Here is an 18,737-nt window from a genome sequence, read left to right as displayed (position 1 = left end):
AAGAGCCAAAATGTGCATCTATGGCTCATAGCAAGTGCATGGATTAGCAAGAGAGTAGAATCATAGAAGCCTATCCTGGACATACGTGGGTGTGTGGAGAGAGAGTAGATGGGGGAGAGACAATATTTCCTCACAGCTACAGGATTTAGATCCATTATTCTACACAGAGGTTTGGATTTATCAGCTGAATGGGTCCCAAGACTCCAAAGATTGAATTGGGATCCAGGTCCGAGCTCCACCAAATTTCAAAGGCTGGGAGTGAACTTCCTGGGCTTGTATGGGATCAGAAGCAGATAGCCCAGCACACCCAGCCTAGCCACAGGCTGGATGCACTGGAAACCTTAGGACAGGGTCTGTGCCCGTGAGATTGTAACTGTGATTTTGAAGCCAAAAAGCTCAGGTCAACCTCCAAAATGCAGGGGCCTTCTTCGAGCTGCACTACTTTCCAGAGCCTTCTGAAGCTCCTCCATCCATAACCAACAAAACCTACCTCTGTCCTCTGGTCAGCCACCAGAGTGTTTCTTCACACAGCGCACAGCCAACCTATGGAACTCTTTGCCAGAGGATGTTGTGAAGGCCAAGACTATAACAGGGTTCAAAAAAGAACTAGATAAATTCATGGAGGATAGGTCCATCAATGGCTATTAGCCAGGATGGGCAGGGATGGTGTCCCTAGCCTCTGTTTGGGAATGGGCTGGGAATGGGCGACAGGGGATGGATCACTTGATGATTCCCTGTTCTGTTGATTCCCTCTGGGGCACCTGGCACTGGCCACTGTTGGAAGACAGGATACTGGGCTAGATGGATCTTTGGTCTGACCCAGTGTGGCCATTCTTATGTTCTCTTCTCACGTGTCTGCTTGGTTGCTAGATGAGTGATAGGGGCTAAGGGTCAAGGTTCAAAGAGTTCCACAAGGTTTTCAGGCCAGGCTGCCATTGTGCTCAGTGTGAGCAGAACATTGTGCAGTGGCTGGAAATATAACCCCTTTTACAGAACTCAAGACTTCCTGGATGGTCATTGGCAAGCGAGGGAGACCGGCTGACCTCCCCCACCCTTCCCTCTTCTCTGCTCTGGAATAGGATGTCAGCAAGTTCAATATATCGGAGCATAAAGGAGACTGTCAGTGTTTGAGGATTGGTACTGCTTTCGTGTAGACAGAGGAATTGAACTGCACAGTTCTGAACGTACTGCCCTGGAGGCCAAAGCCCTCCATTCGTCACAGATCAGCTCCAGCTTGGTGCGTTCTTCCTCAACACGGCCCAGGTGCCTCCACCCTGAGTGGGCCGGGGCTGTGTAACGGGGTGTGCAAGCCCTGCACCAGCCAGGAAGGGATCGTATAGTGGTTCTGGGCTCACTTAGCTTTGCCCGGCCATACCTGCATGGCCCATCAGGAGCGCTGTGAGCGCTCAGCAGGAGGCTGCTCTGGGACGAGGACAGACCTCAAGTCTCCAGCTCCCAGGGAGAGGCCTGAGAGAAGACAGAGGCTGCTCCCATGACCACAGAATGTCCAGGCCTCCTGAGGGGAGGGCCAGGCTATAAACAGTCACCTCAAAACCCTTTCTGGTGGCTGAGCAGAGGACATTGAGCCAGACCATGGTTTACCTAAGACTACCTGAAGGAAGAGTGGCTGGGGGCTCATCTGGGACTCGTTGGTTTAATTTTTTCTCTCTGCCTTTAATCTCAGTGGGGGTGAACTCCAGAGGAGCTCAGCCGGAGGGCTGGGTTTCCATCTTTGGGCCGGTGACGTCCACAACCTGGAGGATGAGAGCCCAAGTGAAGATGTAACCCTGGTGCACCCCAAAGGGGGGCTGCCGGGGGACCTGGCCCCTGACAGACCATCTAGAGGGGACAGAGGGGAGTTCAGACTCCAAGATGACACTGCCAACATTAGGGTGCCAGCTAATGCCAGTTGGGATGGTGTTTTTCATAATGCACACAAGTCCTCTGCTAGGAACTGGGTGGACCAGTGGTGTGCCATCTGTGTGTGCAACACATGCATTGCATGCCCCAGGACTGGCAGTGCAATTCTGTCCGGCCCTTGAGTGCGCACAGAGGATGCTGTTTTCTAGAAGAAAATGGCCTTCTCTGCACAGCATGACCTTGCATGCACCATACGTGCAAGGTCATGTTGCATAGAGGACACCATTTTGCATGCAAGTGTAGAACAGCACCCCTGCCTAAACGTGTCACTGCATGCCACTGGGGTGGACTCTGCCAGTTAATTTAACACTGGCCACTGTCAGATGATAATGCCTTTCCATTACTTCTGACCTGCGCTGGACTGGAACCGATGACCTTGAGGTCAAAGGCTCCTTACCCTGGCACTAGTTTTTTAATCTTGAACATTTCACTCAGCTGATCTTTCAGAGGAACGTTACCTTTCCTTTTTAGCTTCAACTGCAGCACAAGAGTGAGCATGGACTGCCAACCTGGTACCACCCAGTGTCCTAAAACCCTGGAATGCAGCTATTCCTATTCTGTAAGATCCAACTGTGGCTGGCATGAGAGTAGGGACATTTGGGTTTAAGCAATCTATACGTTCCCTGACATGGAAATCAGGAAGCTAATTCAAAAGGCAGACATTAGTGAGGAGAGCCATAGCTGTGCATGCTGGAGAAAAGTCAGTGGCTGCAGGAAAAAAATAATTGTGATGAAGGGTGTAAATAGTGTATTTCATTAGCTTGATTTCAGAGATGGGGGAACTGGGTCAGAAGACGTAAGAAGTGATCTGAGGCCTGGTCTACACTACAAAGTTAGGTGGACGTAAGTCGCCTTCTGTGGACCTATTTGTGCAAGTGTCTACACTCAAATTTGTCTCTGGCTGACATAAGCGCCCCGCTATGGTGATGAAATAAAACAACTTCCTCGACCGGTGCTAACCCCAGCCTGGTGAGCCCCCACCAGCTCTCCCTTGCGTGCAAGCAGCCAGGTATGCACGTGCACAAGCAGTATACTAACGTTGGCAGCTGTACACCGATGCAACTTGTGTTGACCAAAGGCTGTTGCGTAGACATAGTGTGAGTCTTCACATATTCATTTTTTTTTTTGAGGTTTGCAAAAAATATTTGGCCAACTTTTCTAATTCATTTGATGGGTCTTTGCATTGCCTAGTTCTGGGTAGAAATAGAACTACACCAAAGCTGGGGTTTTGAACACCCCCCAAACTGGCAAGAAATTCAGATCTATATTTAGGTTTTACAAACGGCCCTTATGTCTATAATGGGCAGAGTAACCACATCCATCCACCCAACTCCAGACAGCTCCCAGACTTGGGAAGTCCAGATTTACACCAGAACTCGGCAGCTGGCTCCCCGCAGCCGTGAGTAGAAGGGAAGTAGTGGAACGATCACAACAAAGACTGTTCTGGTGAAATCTCCACCCAGATTTGGTGGATGAAAGAAGTTCTGAGATGGTCTTAAGTGGCACCTGAACCTTTCCATATCCCCCCTGCCCCATTGCTAGTAGCTTTCAGGCTTGATCCAGCTCCCAGAAACGTTAACTAGAGCATTCCCGCAGATGGCAATGGGCACTGGATGACAGGCTGAAGATTTACTCAGATGAGCCAGGCTGGGGCTTACTTGGCCATCTGAGATGTGAGAAGGCTAAACAGGTTGGAAATCCAATTACATTAGGAAGTCACTCAAGGAAAAAAATAAACAGCCAACCCGTGGCATTGGGCACAAACTCTGTTCTGTTCAGGGGAGAGAGCCAACCTAGTTTTCAGAGGTATAAGTAATAGCCACCCTGGCTGGTGGGGTGCCTCTGAGCAGCAGATTGCACTCTGTGAGCCTGGCTTGGTAGCTCCATTTAGTTCAGTGGTTGCACAAAATGAGGGGAGTAGGGGGGCGGGTTTCTTACTTTTGCAGATGGGGATCTTGTTGCTCCATGTTCCATCCTTCAGACACTCGATCTGGAAGGAGTCGCTCTCCACGTTATCCTGGCAGGAAGGGCCAAGCGAAAACCATTATCCATGCAGCCAAAGGACCTCCCCCTCCCACTGCAAAGACTCATCTTCCCAATGGCCTGACCGGGCCAGGTATTCACCTTAAAGAGACATTGCTCACTGGACAAGACAGTAACAAAGAGAGTTTCCTCTTAATTAAAAACCCCTCTAGTTTATTGAGGTTGAAAGAAAATTAGAAAAGAAATGTGTTTTTTTATTTTTCCAATATGATGGCAGCGGGCACAGTATTAGAACCTAGATAGGAGGATGGAGCAGCCTATCATAGGGTATTAGTGTACTGGGATGTAGGAGTGATGCTAGAGAGAGAGAGATCATTTTATGAAGCCCCAAGATGGGGTAGGTAGAGCTGAGGACGGTTCAATACTGATTCAGAGGTAAGAATTCCACCTACTGATTCATCAGCATTTCCTTCAGTTACCAGCCACTCTATGGAAGTCACCTACCAAGGACAAGCCCTGCTTGGCTTGGGAGAGCATAGCGAGCATCACAGACAGAGCGGCACACCAGGTGCCTCTGTCTCTTGGAAAGATGCTAAGCCTCAGTAGTTAGTTTGCTGGCGATGCGTGGGCGAGAGGTTTAGCTGGTGGTTGGGGGACATGCTGTATTCTCTCTCGTCCCACTTCTTAGTGGCGAGTTTGTGGCTGTAAGTATGTCGGGCCCTTGTGGATAGTTCTGGCTCTGAGAGAGTTTGGTGGGCTTTCATTTGATTAATTTCTCACTTCCAAGCACTGTCCGAGGACGGGAAATGAGATAATGGAAGAGCCTGGTTGCCTTGAAATGAAGGGAACCTCTTAGTGAAGTAGAGCCAAATTCAGCAGAGAAGCTGGCCCAGTTAGGACAATGAAGCGGCTTGCTCGTGTAGCACTGGGGCCTTGCAGGGCGCCTGCAGCCTCCTGTGGCAATGATGCCCATCCCGGAACAGTTTCAGAGCATTTAGAGACCATCCGATCATCTAGCCTGACCTCCTGTGCCCGGTTTTTGGCTCCTTACCACAGAACACTGTAGGTGTCCTTAAATAAGGATCTGCCTCCGGCTCGAACGCCAGACACGTGGAGTGCCCTCCCTTCCCCCCCCGGTGGCCCCAGGTTTCCTCTGGTGTAAATGAGAAGAGACTCTGGCCCACCGCCCAAAACACTCAGATCAAACCCAGGGGCTCTTGTACCTTTAGCACGTTGTAGCCGGTGTTGCAGCTGACGACCACCTGGTCCTTAAAAGTGTACTTGGCCTGCGAAGGCTCGATTTTCCCGTTGAGTGGCGGCTGCACCAGTGGGCACGGGTTCCCTTCGTGGGGGGAGGGGGGAACAAAGAAAGACCAGGCTGACTGACCGGCGGGTGTGTGTGAGGGGGGAGCCCCAACCGATGGAGGCTGCTCTGAATTCCAGGACCCACAGCTGTTTATTAGGATAATAGTACCCAGCAATTCTCACTGGGCCAGACCTGCAGGCAGAGGGGTGTCTCACGGGGGGCACACTTATTGTTCCTCCCTAGTGGGTTCCCTTTGGAATCCTCCCCGAGCTGTCTTGCCCGCTCACTGGCCTGGCTATTTTCTGACGTAGCCACGTATTTTGGATGAAACGAGGACCGATGACTGCAGATGTTCCTCCCAGTGGCCCAATGCTTGGCACGGCTGCTGTTAGAGTCAGGTACATCCCGGTGGTTTCCAAGTGGCACAAAGATTTGTTGGTGGGGCCAGTTGGTCACTGTGATCATCCCTGCAGCTAAGCTAATGCCCGGGGTGCGCTGGCCTGCAATGTGATTGGCACACCATGTACCTGCCTGGGACTGGACCATCCAGCTGGTAGGTCGGGGCAAGCCACTGGGGGAAGCAAGGACCCCAGCTGTTGGCTCACCTGTGGGTGGGGCAGTGTGACACATGCACTGATTAGGTGGGGCTCAGTGACCTCTCCTGGGCAGCACCATGCAGAGGAAGAGGATTAGGGTGGGGGGGTGAAGGCTGGAGCTGGAGAAACCTTCCTCATTGCCAAAGCCTGAGTCTCTGAATGGAGGGAGCAGAGAACTCCGCAGCGGGAGAGGTGTAGAGAGACAGGCTTTACCACGGCTCAGCAAACACTCCCCCGCTGCCAGCCCAGCAGAGCTGCTGCCTTTACAACCCCACAGAGACACACCTGAGGTCAGGTCCCCCCGTGGGCCACTCCCTGCAAAGCTGAGCCCCTGGGTGAGATACCAGCAGCAGCAACTGACCCTGGGAACCTCTGGATCCAAAAGCGTAAGTCCATCCTAAGCTCAGACCAGTACCTAGCTGTGTTAGCCCAGGCTGCCGCCACCTGTTTCTGCGGGCCCGCCACCACTAGACGGGGCGAAAGAGCCGCGCTGAATGTGGGCAGGTTACACCTACAGGCCAGCAGGCTCCTGCGTGCCAGTCGGGGCTGCGCTGCCGGGCAGGCTGCAAACAGACTTCAAACTGTTCCCCAGGCCTGGCTCAAGACAGCTGTGGCAATGGCACAGAGTGATGATATTGAGGGAGGGCGCGTCATGAAATTAAAAAGGCAGCCCATTTAGCATGCAGGATTAACCTATGGAACTCGCTGCTTCAGGATATTAGTGAGGTCAATAAAGAGCTTGGTAAGGTCCAGAAAAGAGGGGTTGATGCTTGTCTGATTGGCAGTAGCATGTGCAGTGATGCTGGCTAGTGAGGATCATGGGAGATCCCTGTTCCCATGTTTGCAGAAACAGCTGTGCTCAGGGAGAAGTCCCCGTCCAAAGGACAGGATGGCTCAGTTAAATTCATTATGCAAGATCTATCCCATCTCCTGCCTGAAGTCTCGGGCCTTGGCCATTGTCAGAGACAGGGTTCTGGACCAGGTAGAGCCTTGGTCTCTATCCACAGGGTCCAGCCCGCCATGAACGGTGAAGGGAAGAAGCCAGAGCAGTTACCGATTGCCGTGTAGGATAACTTCCACCCTTGGTTCTCTCCTGAGCTGTCGCTGTGGAACAGGATCTGAACGCTGTTGCTTTGGGTTTCTAGACGTCCTGGGGATTTTTCCCCACAGAAAGGGCCAAACTCCTTCCGACCGGCTTTAATCTGCCAGGAGCAACAAGAGGAGATGGTGCAGAGATTTCGGATCCTCACTACGCCCGGGGGCTGGCGCGTGGGTCTTGCTACGCCCGGGGGCTGGTGCGTGGGTCTCACTACAGCCAGGGGCTGGCGCGTGGGTCTCACTATAACCTGAGGCTGGCGCGTGGGTCTCACTATGCCCAGGGGCTGGCGCGTGGGTCTCACTATAACCTGAGGCTGGCGCGTGGGTCTCACTATGCCCAGGGGCTGGCGCGTGGGTCTCACTATAACCTGAGGCTGGCGCGTGGGTCTCACTATGCCCAGGGGCTGATGGGTGGGTCTCACTACTCCCTGAGGCTGGCACGCGGGTCTCACTATAACCTGAGGCTGGCGCGTGGGTCTCACTATGCTCAGGAGCTGGCGTGTGGGTCTCATTACGCCCAGGGGCTGATGGGTAGGTTTCACTACCCGGAGGCCTTGCAGATATAGACCCTTAGCCCCTCTATGAAATGCCTTGGTGGGGACAAGGAAGTGCACTGCTCACTGGTCTCCAGTGAATCTTTGCCCAAGTCTCAAAGGCTTTGCAAGGTCACACACAGGCTGGGGTTGCCATGAGACGCTCAGGACTGACCCAGCCATGGTGCTGCATGATGGCTCAGGAATGGGGTGCACGGGCAAAGCTGGGGGTGTGAGGCAGGCTCCAGTGCTGGACTAGCAGGGGGTGCTGCAAATAGGGGGTGAGCTGGGGCTCCGTTTATACTCAGGGAATGGAGGGAGTTTGCTTGAGTAAAACCCGAGCAAATCTTCAGTGGTGGGCTTTTAATTTTGCAGCCAGGGCTTAAATTCAGCCAGAGCTGTCCGGAGCGGAGCTGTGGTAAATATTCAGCCCTGCTGTAGGCGGGTTCAGCTCCCACTTGGGCCTGGGTGGCGGGTGGTCCGATGAGCCAGGAGGTGAGGTAACATGGGGGGAGTCACGCCAGGATGTCTCCCAGAGATCAGCCCAGCCAGCTCACCTTGATGTAATCGTAGGGGCAGGACACCTCTGGGTGGTCCTCAATGTCGAAGCTGTCTTCGAACTGCAGGCTGATGAGGAAGCCTTCCTCCAGCTCGATGCGGTACAGGCAGTCGGAGCTCTTGGGATAGGGGCTGGGGAAGTCGGCGCTGGTGATCACCCCACTCCTCTGGGTGAAGAGGTTGCTGCTGCACTCCACTGAAAGGCACACAGGAACCCTGAGCAACCGGAAGGAGCCCAGGGTTCAAATCCGGCCCGCCGCCCCCACAGAGCAGCCGATGCTCCTGTGCACTCCATGTTGTCTCCCAGTCCTAGACCTGGCAATCTCCCCTCCGAACACCTCGACCTAACCTCGCTAACAGGGCACCTCCAGTCTGAATCCTGATCTCCCGCACACCTGCGCCCACCAGGAGCGGTGCCGCCGAGGCAATGAAATTACGTGGGTGCGAATCAGAGGGGAATCGAGTCCATTGCTGCTGAGAGGAAGCTCTCTGTGCATCCTGAGTACAAGTGCTGGATGCAGGGGGGATCCATGAAAGGACATCTCCATCCTCAGGCTGCTTTGCTGTCACAGCCCCATCGCTGCTCCAGCCCTCACGCACTCCCAGGGAGGTTGGTGGTTGGATCTGCATCATCATGGAGCCACTGTTCCTTCCCTACAGTGACCCCCGCAGGCTGCTCAGATGTAAGGAGCCCCCTTACAGGTGTGCTCCAAACAAGCATGCTGAGACCCTTGCGTGCAGCAGAGCTCTGCACGGTCACAGGAATCTGCACCGGCCAGTCCTGATGCACAATCACGGCCTAAGATAATGCACTCTTTGGGCCCAGGTCAGTCTTTATTTTGGTGTCACGCATGCCAAGAGCAGAGCTGAACTGGCCACGCTGGCCGACCACACCCACTCAGGCGCTCCAAGCAGAGAGCGCACGGCCAAGTCCCAGCTGTGGGGGCAGGCAGGGAAAGAAGACACAGGCAAGGAAGGGCAGGTTTGCCCTAAGGGCTAAAGATGCCAGCGTGGCAGAGAGCGCGGCGTGAGCCGTCCCAGCTGCCCGATGTGCAGAGCCCAGAGCTGGGCCATACCTTTGCAAGTCCTGTTGTCGGAGTGCAGGATGTAGCCAAACCGGCAGGAGCAGTAGTACCCCCCGATGTAATTGTGGCAGTTGTGGTCACAGGCCAGCTCCTCATCACTCTTTTCCAGGCACTCGTCCACATCTGCAGGGGAGTGAGCGGAGAGCAGGGCATCAGAAGGGCAGGCACCAAGATGGGAGCGCCTCCCCCCCCCCCGCGGCACTGCTCCCAAGGGGGCGTTTAGACACAGGCAACGTGGAGGAGCTAGGATGCACTCGGACCAAATGGCGACGAGGTTTTGGTCCAGATTTCATGGCTTGTCTGTAATGGGCTGAAGCAATAGCCCACATCTGACCATCCCATGATGGGTGAACATGGGGCTGACTTGTGTGAGAAAAGGAGGAGCCAGCCTGCCCTGGCAATCAGTACCGCGTAGGGGTCGGGGGCTGGAGCGTCATGATCCTACAGCCTTAAACATCCAGCGGAAAGCGAGTGTTTTGTTAGTAACAGCAACTCACTGCCTAGCAATGGAGTGCCCCTGCAGGGCAGGAATTCGACTGTTGGGACCTTGGGCTGTGTGTGCATGTGTGTTACAAGGGGTCATGCTTAGTCTGTTCCCTCTGTCTCCCAGTGCTCTGATCACTGTGTGTTGCCTTCTAAACACTTGGGGCCAGATTCTGCTCTCAGCTATGCTGGCATAATTCTGGAGTAACTGCATGATGTCACCCTGGTGTAAGAGTCTCTCAAAGCAGCAATAAAGAGAAGGAACAATTTCCTTTAAAAGTTCTCTCCACATCAACAAAATGGCAGCTGATATGCAAGGGTGGATTAAGGGTTTTGAAGCCTGGTCCCCAAAATTGAGGGCTGAGGGCAGGATAATCTCACTGGGAATTCCTTATCATATGAGAGGGAAAGGTGATGCTGGGCCAGTCTTGGAGTGTAGGAGCTGGGCTGGTATATCAGCCTGAAGCCCTGATTCTCAGAATCTGGGGGCACTTTGGAGAGTGACAGACAGCGACCTGACGATCTTCAGTTAATCTGTAGAAACTTGCCTGGAACTTGGAGGGAGGAGTAGAGGTTGCGGGGGGGGGGAAGAGTTAGGAAGAGGCACCAGCAAGTCAGTCTGTGTGCACATGGTTGGAATGCTAGCTGCAGTTGGAGCATCTCTGTAAATAGCTTTCCTAATAAAGAACCAATTTAGGTTTAGAAACATGGAGTCCCCTCGTGTTATTACCCAGCCCATGGTGCATGCAACAGACTAAATCAGAAGAGGATAAAGAAGAGAGAATGATGGAGAGCCAGGGGCTCTGCAGAGGGGCTACTTACCCACTGCTGTGTAATGGGCATCAAAGCCAGTGAAGCGCTCCTCATTGGAGAAGTCAGATCTGAACGTGAGGCCCATGTAAGGACCCGGAGACAAGACCACTTGTTGCCCAGGGGCCTGCTCCGTGTCTGTAGTCTCCCTGCCACAGAAAGTTGCCAAAACTTGGTCTTCAGCCTCAACCTATTAAAAGCCGAAGAAAGACTCCGTTAACACGATCCGTGGTTGGAGACGCACCAGTGTGCTCAGCTGAGGCAGCCAGCATAATGCACGGGATTCACAGCTGACACTCTACTCATAGGAAGGGGCTCAGGCCACCAAAGGCATCAATGAGGAGACGGGCTTGGTGTGGAAGAGCTTCCAGTGAGGTCTCTAGTCAATCCTGTATCAGGGCAAGTTAGATTTCTTCCTAAACCACCCATTTAATAGACGCTAAGACCTGAAGGGCCCACCATGTTCAGCCAGTGAGACCCCCCGCCCCATGCAGCACAAGCCACCAGACTTCACCCAGTAATTTCTGTAGCGAAGGGAATTTTTCTCCCTGACTGGGTAAGTAAACACCACTGAACCCAATCACTTGCAGCTGAACATTGAGAAAGGCGTCTCCAAGTGATGAAGAACAGATGAGCTTTGAAGCACTCCAAAGTTGGCATCTTTGCAGCTGTTCTTGGTAGCTTGCCCCATTGCCCAGATTCATCCTGCAGCTACATAAAGTCCTTCTTCCTATTTAACTTACGTTCTGTTTGCCGCAGCTTAGGCTAAGAGTCAAGTGCCATCTATTGTGACCACTTGAAATGGTTCAGCAGGTTGTCTTAATTAACAGTGCTTAAGAACAGCTGAGGAATGACTCTCTCATGAGGTATGAAAAAATAGTTTCCATAGGGTGGTTGTTTTTATTTTCATTAAAAAAGATCTATCTATATTTTAGAGAATAAAGAGCTGGCGAGACATGTCAGATTGACACTGCTGGAGACTGAAGCTCCCTCTTTATCTGCACAGCGTCTGGATGAACTTCCGCTCACTCCCAACCCTGCTAATGTACCAGGGAACAGTTTGAGAGCCCACTCCTCAGGATCCATTTGATTCTAACCTCTCCGCTGAGCCTGACAACAGGATGCCACTTACAGATTTATCCTGGAGGCACCTACTCACTTAGAAGCAGACGGAGAAACAAAGAGCTCCTTTCTCGATGGCTGCCAAAGAGCCACCAGATTGAAAGGTGCCAGATTTACATCCCTGAAGACTGAAGTCTTCTGCTTAACCACCTACCAGGCCCTGTGCTGGCAAGGATCCTGCAGACTTCCCCCATACACTGTCCCACCTATAAAGCTCATGGCTATGCATCTTTCATGACATCCTTGCAGCAAAAGCTGGCTGCTTGGTGTTAAGAAGAAGCTTCCTCTATGCGAGGTTGTTCTATCAGTATCCCTTATGGATGTTTGAAACCTCAGCTGTACTAGCCATTCTCACGGACAGCGTTAGCCGGGCCATTGATCCTAAGCAAAGTGGTAATTCCTCTGTCCCTAAGACCCAACATCGAACTGACATAACGCAACATTAGCTTGAAATAAACATGCAGGGTCAGGGACACTGCTGTATGTTCTATTCCCGGACGGAAATCAGGGGTTATTTCTGTGTCTTCCAAGTGAAAGCTTCTCTCTCTCTCTCACCCACAGCACTTGGCCTGCTAAAGATATTACCTCACCCACCTGGTCAGGCAGAGGGAGACATCCAAAAGACCTGGTAATATCAGCTACACATAACAGAGAAAAGGGGAGGTCAGTCTGCTCTGGGAGAGGGGGGAATCAGGACAGACTGGGGGGAGATAATTTGAAGGTTAGAGCCAAGGTGTGCAATTTATAGTCACAGCTGTTTGCCTCTAGAAAGTTCCCCCCACCCATCTCCTGCCTATATGCTGATCAGCTTCACAGGCACAGCTTAATCTTTCACTGCACTTTGTACTGGGAGCCTCTTCAGAACCCCAGGAGAAGGCCATGCAGAGTAACAAAGGGCGCTCCAATCGGCAAATTCAAGGGAGGCCATCAAGGAGAGGGAGCATTTAGATTTTGTTAAAAAGAAACAACCCAACCCAAAGGTTTCTACAGGCTTATTTTTAAAAATCGAATTGAGACGTGTTTGGAGTGTTGTTGGGCTGCACGCTCCCCTGCAGTGTTGGAGACCCAAATGCAACCAATTTTGTCCTATGAACCAGATCCAGAAAGTGACACTGATGAGGAACCGAAGTGAAATTGACCAGCCTAGTTTGACTGTCTCAGCTGAGCAAAGCATGATAAGTCACTGAACTGCATCAGGAGCCTTTGGAATTGCATTCAGTTTTAATATCCGAAAGAGAGATTAGGAACAGGGGCAGGGAGATTTTTTAAATAAACACATGGGACCAAGCACTGCCCCACCCCAGCCCAATCTCCAAATTTTCCCCTCTGAATTTGCATGCCTGTGTTTTTGCATTCTGGCCTCCTGGGGCCCATGTGGTATGCACAGAGATTATTAGAGCCGTCAGCAGTAGGACAATTTCATTTCACAACTGTTCCTGAGGTTTCAAAATTTGTTTGCATTATGCATCAGAACAAAACCAGAACCCGTTGAACTTTTTTCGCGAAATGGAATTGTGTCAGAATGGCACTCGCCCCCTCTCTCTCTGCTCAGAAATATTCCGAGTGCATTGGACCTCAAAACCCTTCTGAGGAAAACGTCATTGGAACCAATATGTCTCTCCAAAACATTTTGGCTTTGATGAAACAGCCTATTTCAGTGAAATTTCATTTAGCTGAATATGTTTCATATATAAGTGACTATTACGATTATTATTTATTCATAGCGTGGTCTCACATGGGCACCCCAGGCCTTGACCAGGACCCCACTGTGCAAGGCCCTGTACAAACACAGAACAGAAACGAGCTGCCCTGCCCCGCAGAGCTGACAGCCTAAATATACCGATGGATACAGGCAGAGAGAGGTGACCAAGGCCACAGTGTGACAATATTGGTCAACGTCAGAGGGAGTGATCTCAGTCCACCAGCCGCCTACCTGCCAAGAGGCTTTTTGTAGGCATCCTGGCAAAGGAGAGATGACTCTTGTGTTCTGCTCTAGCTCTGCCTTTGGCCTTGGGTAAATCGCCCTGTGCTCCTTCATCCCCCTCTATAAAATGGAGCTAATTCCTGACTCCCAGTGGGACAGGGAGGTTGAATTCATTGACGTTTGCTAAAGGCGCTGGGGTCAAGTTTTCTAACGCACCTGAAGTGACGTCCGGAGCCTGGTTCCCAATTTCAAAAGGCTTAGATGCCCCAGTCCCACTGAAAGTCCTGCAGGCCACTTTTTAAAATGGAGCTTTGGCTGCTTTGTTCCCCTTTGTGATCTCTCTGTGGAAGGGGGACAGATGAATCAGTTAAAATGATTGTCAGTCCCGGGTTTCAGTAGGTTGGTATTATTTAATTACCCGGAGATCAGCGTTGGAATAAGGTCTCATGCACCTTTGCTGGCGGTACAATTTCCATCCTGGGCAGACATACCCGTGTGAGCGCCAACGGAGCTGGTGCACAGGCTATGGGAGGGGCTCGCCACCCTGAGTATGCCCCTAGGATCTTGACCGGGGTGGCTGCCCAGGCAGATCACAGCTACACTGCTATTTTTAGCATGCTAGCTCCATCCGGCCAGTGGGAGTACGTGTACCCACGCTGGGAATGACGCTGCCAGGCCCTCAGTGAAAACCAGCGTGTGTGCAGATTGCCTGCTGTACAGAGCAGAGAGAGACCCCAGATGAATGCGGCTGCGGTAAACCCATCTGGGCCTGGTGCTGTGGTTTTCTGTTGTCAGCTTGTCCTCTCCCTCAGCTCCCAGCTCCATGCTGGCCTGTGCATTGTAACCCCTTCCAGCTACTGTTTGCAGCACCCTGCCTGCATTCCTATGAGAAGATTTGAATAGGAAGAGCCCCCCTGCTTCCCCTCGCTGGGTGGGGGGAGGTATGTTGCTTTCCTAGCTCATGCCAACGCTGCTCCCTTTCATGCCAAGTGAATTCTATTAAGGGGAGGACTAAAGAAGCCACCCCCATTGCCCAGAAGATGGATCAGCACAGGGGCGGCTCCAGGCCCCAGCACACCAAGCGCATGCCTGGGGCGGCATGCCGTGGGGAGCGCTCTGCCGGTCGCCAGGAGGGTCCACCATGCCTGCGGAGGGTCCACTGGAGCCACGGGACCGGCGACTGGCAGAGCACCCCTCGTGGCATGCTGCCATGCTTGGGGCGGCGAAATGTCTAGAGCTGCCCCTGATCAGCACTCAGACTGCCCTGATCTTCCCATCTCCCTCCCTCTGGAGGATAGTCGGGGCTTGGAACGGCTGCTCCCCATGCCCCACAGAGGAGAGGCCACTGCATGCCGGTGGGTTTGGACGATCTGGACCGTCCTGGAAATGTGAGGATGTGTGGCCAAGCAACTGAGCTCCTGTTTCTGTTGGGATACGGACAGGGGTGGGTGTGACACGGGGCCCCCACCAACCAAAAGAAGAGGTCTGAGAGTGCGACAGGTGTGAGAGAGAGGAGAGTGAGTGTGCGAGGAGTGTGTGCGTGCGAGGGAGGGAATGGGTGCGTGCGGTGATTGTGTGTGTGTGTTTGCAGAAGTCAGGGCAATGGGCGTGTGTGGGGTTGTGAGTTGGACAGGGCTGTGTTTGTACGAGTGAGGGTGTGTGGGTGGAAACCGTGAGCGTGACAGGCAGGAGGTTTCAAGATGTTCCTAACGCTCTTACCAGCATGCAGAGCTGCCAAATCTTTCCTTAGTTGCCACGCCTGCAACCCAGCGTCCTGGGGAGGGGCCAGGCTCAGAGCGGGGGCTGGGTGGCGAGCTTGGCGTGGCACCCTTTCCCCTGACATCTCTGCCTGGCCATTTCTGTTGCCTCAAGGCAGCGGCAGCCCTGGGGACTCGTGCCATCCTGTTTCCTGGGCGGGAGGATTTCACTGTGGTGCTCCCCTGGCCCAGCCTCACTTCTTTGAGCCTGGGCCTAGCTCCTCCCCTCCAAATCCCGGGTTGCAGGGCGCCCCTGTCTGTGGGACCCTGGCTCTTGGCTCACCGGCGACGTAGGCCTCCACCTTTCTGCCAGAGCCCACAGAGACAGGGGGCAGCATTTGGACCGTAACAGTTTTAGATTTCGGATTAAATGAAGGACAAATATGTAAAGGTGGAGCCGATCTACAACCCTGGCTAGATTTAACCCAGACTCCAGGCAGAGACTCCATGCTCACAGCACCAGCGCATATATCATCTCACATACTGTCAGCAGTTCTCTGCTGGCCCTGGTGTCCGCCTGATCCAAGCAACCGCCAGCTGCAAACGGGGCCCGCCGCACAAGGCAGAAAGCCATCTGCATGCAGGCAGAGGCAGCATATGGAGAATGAAAGCTCCCGGAAAACGCTCCGGCTGGTACAAAATGCAGCAGCCCATCTGCTTGCTGACACTGTGAAGGCACCACCTGAGTGCTCTTCTCTGCCTCACTTGGCCTCTGCCCCAGTACTCAAAGCCATCTGTGGGACTGACCGCAGCTACCTGGGAGACACCATCCCCTCTGCAACTGTGATCTCCCCCCACAGCTCCATTATACTGGAACAATGAATCTGTCCACCGACAGGGGGAGGGTCACACTTGTCGGAGACAGGAACCTTCCTAGGAGCTGGATGTAGCCTGGGGAACTCCCTCCCACAAGGAGACGAGAACACCAGCTGAAATGTCAGCTCAACACCTCCGCTCCCAACCGCCAGATTTAAATGATGAATGAAGATAGGTCTCCGCCAGCGGTTCTGAGCCCCAATTTTCCTCAAAGTTTCCAGGGGTGTAGATCGGCTGTTCTGCTCCTGATGCAGAGGAGAACCTCTCCTACATCCTTCAGATCTGACTTTCTGCCGAGACGGAGGGGGCTTGGGTCTCATGTCCCCACTTGGCCTCATCTCTAATATTCAGAATAATCTTTGGTAATGTTGTGAGGATCCCACATAACATGTGGCTTATTTCACGAGAAGGCTGTACACGTTAAAAGCAGAGAAGCTCTGCAGATGCTACTGAATATCCCTCTCCAATCTGTCGGTATCTCCCCGCCTGCTGTCATGTTCCCTGAGGGCCTTCAGCCCTGCCCTGGGATTGCTCTGCCTAATGACCCATTTATATACATTACAAGTGGTATGTTTTGCTCTCCTCAGTCCAATTAGCGCATTCCTGGGAGGGCAAAGGAAGCGGTGATGGCTGCGATTCTTGACTGCCTGCTTTGTGCTGTTATACTGCTGCAGATATTTCCAGTGCTGAGCGGAAAGACCAAATTCCATTTGGAGCTTACGAAATTCCATTAACTTGGGGATTTCAAAACAATCTCCAAGGTGTCATTGCCCTGTTTATCCTTCTGCCAGTGCCATACGAAGGGCGGGTCTCAGTGCTCAACAAAACAGAACTATGGTGATTGAAACGAGCTGAGGATTTGGCCTTGAATATGAAATCTGATGGAGCAGGGGCTGCATCTCTTGCTTCAGTGTGTGCCCAGGGAGACCTCATTTCTTCTGGTCCCCTCAGCAATTGTCCAAGAGGAAATGCCATGGTATGCTCATAAATCATTACCCTCCGGATGGATCTGGGTGCAAATGGCTTTGAACTACGGACCTGAGATTGACTGAATTGGAGAAGATAGTAAAAGCTGATGGCATTTTGTTGTCCAACTTTTAAGAGGATTTAACACGCAATAGAGAGAATGTCGCTGTTTTTTAAAGCAGAATTAAGTTTAGCGTATTCTTGCAGTGAATTTCTCCGCTGTAATTTGATGTTTCCCGAAGAGACATATCTTCTCTAGTGAAAATGTTGACATAATGACCCTGGACAGGGACACTCCAAACAAACAGCCAAGATTTAATTACCAGTCGGCTCTCTGGATGTAAATGATCTATGAAAAAGTATACAGTCCTCAGCAGCAGCAACAAATATTAACTGGGGAGGGCGACCTTGCTGTTTATTTTACTGCCAGAGGTCTGTCACCGCGCCATGGGCTGGAGGGGATGGAGTCCATTGCAGATAAAGAGTCGCAGATACCTTCAGTGAGGACGCTGCTCTTTTCTGCGAGCCCGGTTCTGCGGCTCTTACGTTGAGTACATGGGACTTGTCTTGAGAGAAAATGCCATTGCCTGGAAGGGTTTCAGATTCCGTCTCAATGTTTGTGTCTCTTTCCACAGAAACTTAGAAATGTCGGGCTGGAAGGGACCTCGAGAGATCGTCTCATTCAGTCCCCAGCACTGAGGCATGACCAAGCATACCTAGACCATCCCTGACAGGTGTTTGTCCAGCCTGTTCCTGAAAGCCTCCAATAATGGGGATTCTACAGCTTTCCTGGGTCACCTGTTCCAGTGCTTAACTACCCTTAGAGTTAGGAAGTGTTTAGCAGCTGCTTAATGCATTTGCTCACAGTTGTGATAGCTCCTGGGCCTGCTTTTTCCTTGCCTCTGCCCTGAACCCATCTCTGCTCCTGCTTTTCCTGACTCCAGGCTGACCCTCGGCTCCAATCCCTGGCTTCTGGCCTCTCACTACAGCTCTGAGCCTGGGCTCCAACTCCTGACTCCTGCTCTAGCCACTGGGCATGACCACCCACATCCCAGTCACTGACATAAGAACATAAGAGCGACCATATTGGGTCAGACCAATGGTCCATCTAGCTCAATATCCTGTCTTCCGACAGTGGCTGGTGCCAGGTGCTTCAGAGGGAATGAACAGAACAGGGCAATTATTGAGTGATCCATCCCTAGTACTTGGGTTATATGAAGGGGTAAATAACACCTCCCTGCTCACTTTTCTCCGCACCAGTCATGATTTTATAGACCTCTATCATACCCCACCACCCTTAGTCATCTCTTTTCTAAGGTGAACAGTCCCAGTCTTTTTAATCTCTCTCATAAGGAAGCTGTTCCCTACTCCTGAGCATTGTTGTTGCCCTTCTCTGTACGTGTTGCAATTCTAATAAATCTTTTCTGAGATGGGAGTGACCAGAGCTGCAGGCAGTATTCAGGATGTGGGCGTACCAGGGATTTATGTAGCGACATTATGATATTTTCTGTCTTATCTATCCCTTTCCGATTGGTTCCTAACATTCTGTTTGCGTTTTTACCTGCCACTGCACGTTGAACAGAGGTTTTCAGAGAACTACCCCTTGTGCCTCCTCTTGACACTCATGCTGTTAAATCTGGAGTTCCCTGACTATCACAGCGGTCACATTAGCCCAGCAGATGGTCTGAATGATGAGTCTAGGTGCACATACATCTTGTGGGCTACGTTTTCTAAATTGTCCTGAAAATATGCGTGTGATTGTGCTAAGCTGGAACTTATA

At 52.2% G+C, this 18,737-nt stretch overlaps 1 protein-coding gene across 3 annotated transcripts in view; it reads right to left on the bottom strand.

Annotated features, from left to right (window-relative positions):
• Positions 1 to 18,737, bottom strand: part of MASP1 (mannan binding lectin serine peptidase 1) — a 70,825-nt gene that overhangs the window by 38,810 nt on the left and 13,278 nt on the right. For all 3 annotated transcript variants that reach the window (XM_030576174.1, XM_030576172.1, XM_030576173.1), the window contains exons 3-8: positions 10,385 to 10,562; positions 9,071 to 9,202; positions 7,994 to 8,190; positions 6,860 to 7,007; positions 5,127 to 5,245; positions 3,859 to 3,937 (exon numbers count right to left, since the gene is read on the bottom strand). In XM_030576174.1, the coding sequence (XP_030432034.1) occupies positions 3,859 to 3,937; positions 5,127 to 5,245; positions 6,860 to 7,007; positions 7,994 to 8,190; positions 9,071 to 9,202; positions 10,385 to 10,562 (853 nt within the window). The remainder of the gene's footprint in view (positions 1 to 3,858; positions 3,938 to 5,126; positions 5,246 to 6,859; positions 7,008 to 7,993; positions 8,191 to 9,070; positions 9,203 to 10,384; positions 10,563 to 18,737) is intronic.

Source organism: Gopherus evgoodei, chromosome 9, assembly GCF_007399415.2.
Source record: "Gopherus evgoodei ecotype Sinaloan lineage chromosome 9, rGopEvg1_v1.p, whole genome shotgun sequence".
In the NCBI taxonomy this organism is placed as follows: Eukaryota; Metazoa; Chordata; order Testudines; family Testudinidae; genus Gopherus; species Gopherus evgoodei.
Note: the sequence above shows the minus strand (reverse complement) of the source record. Positions and strands in the feature narration are given on the sequence as shown.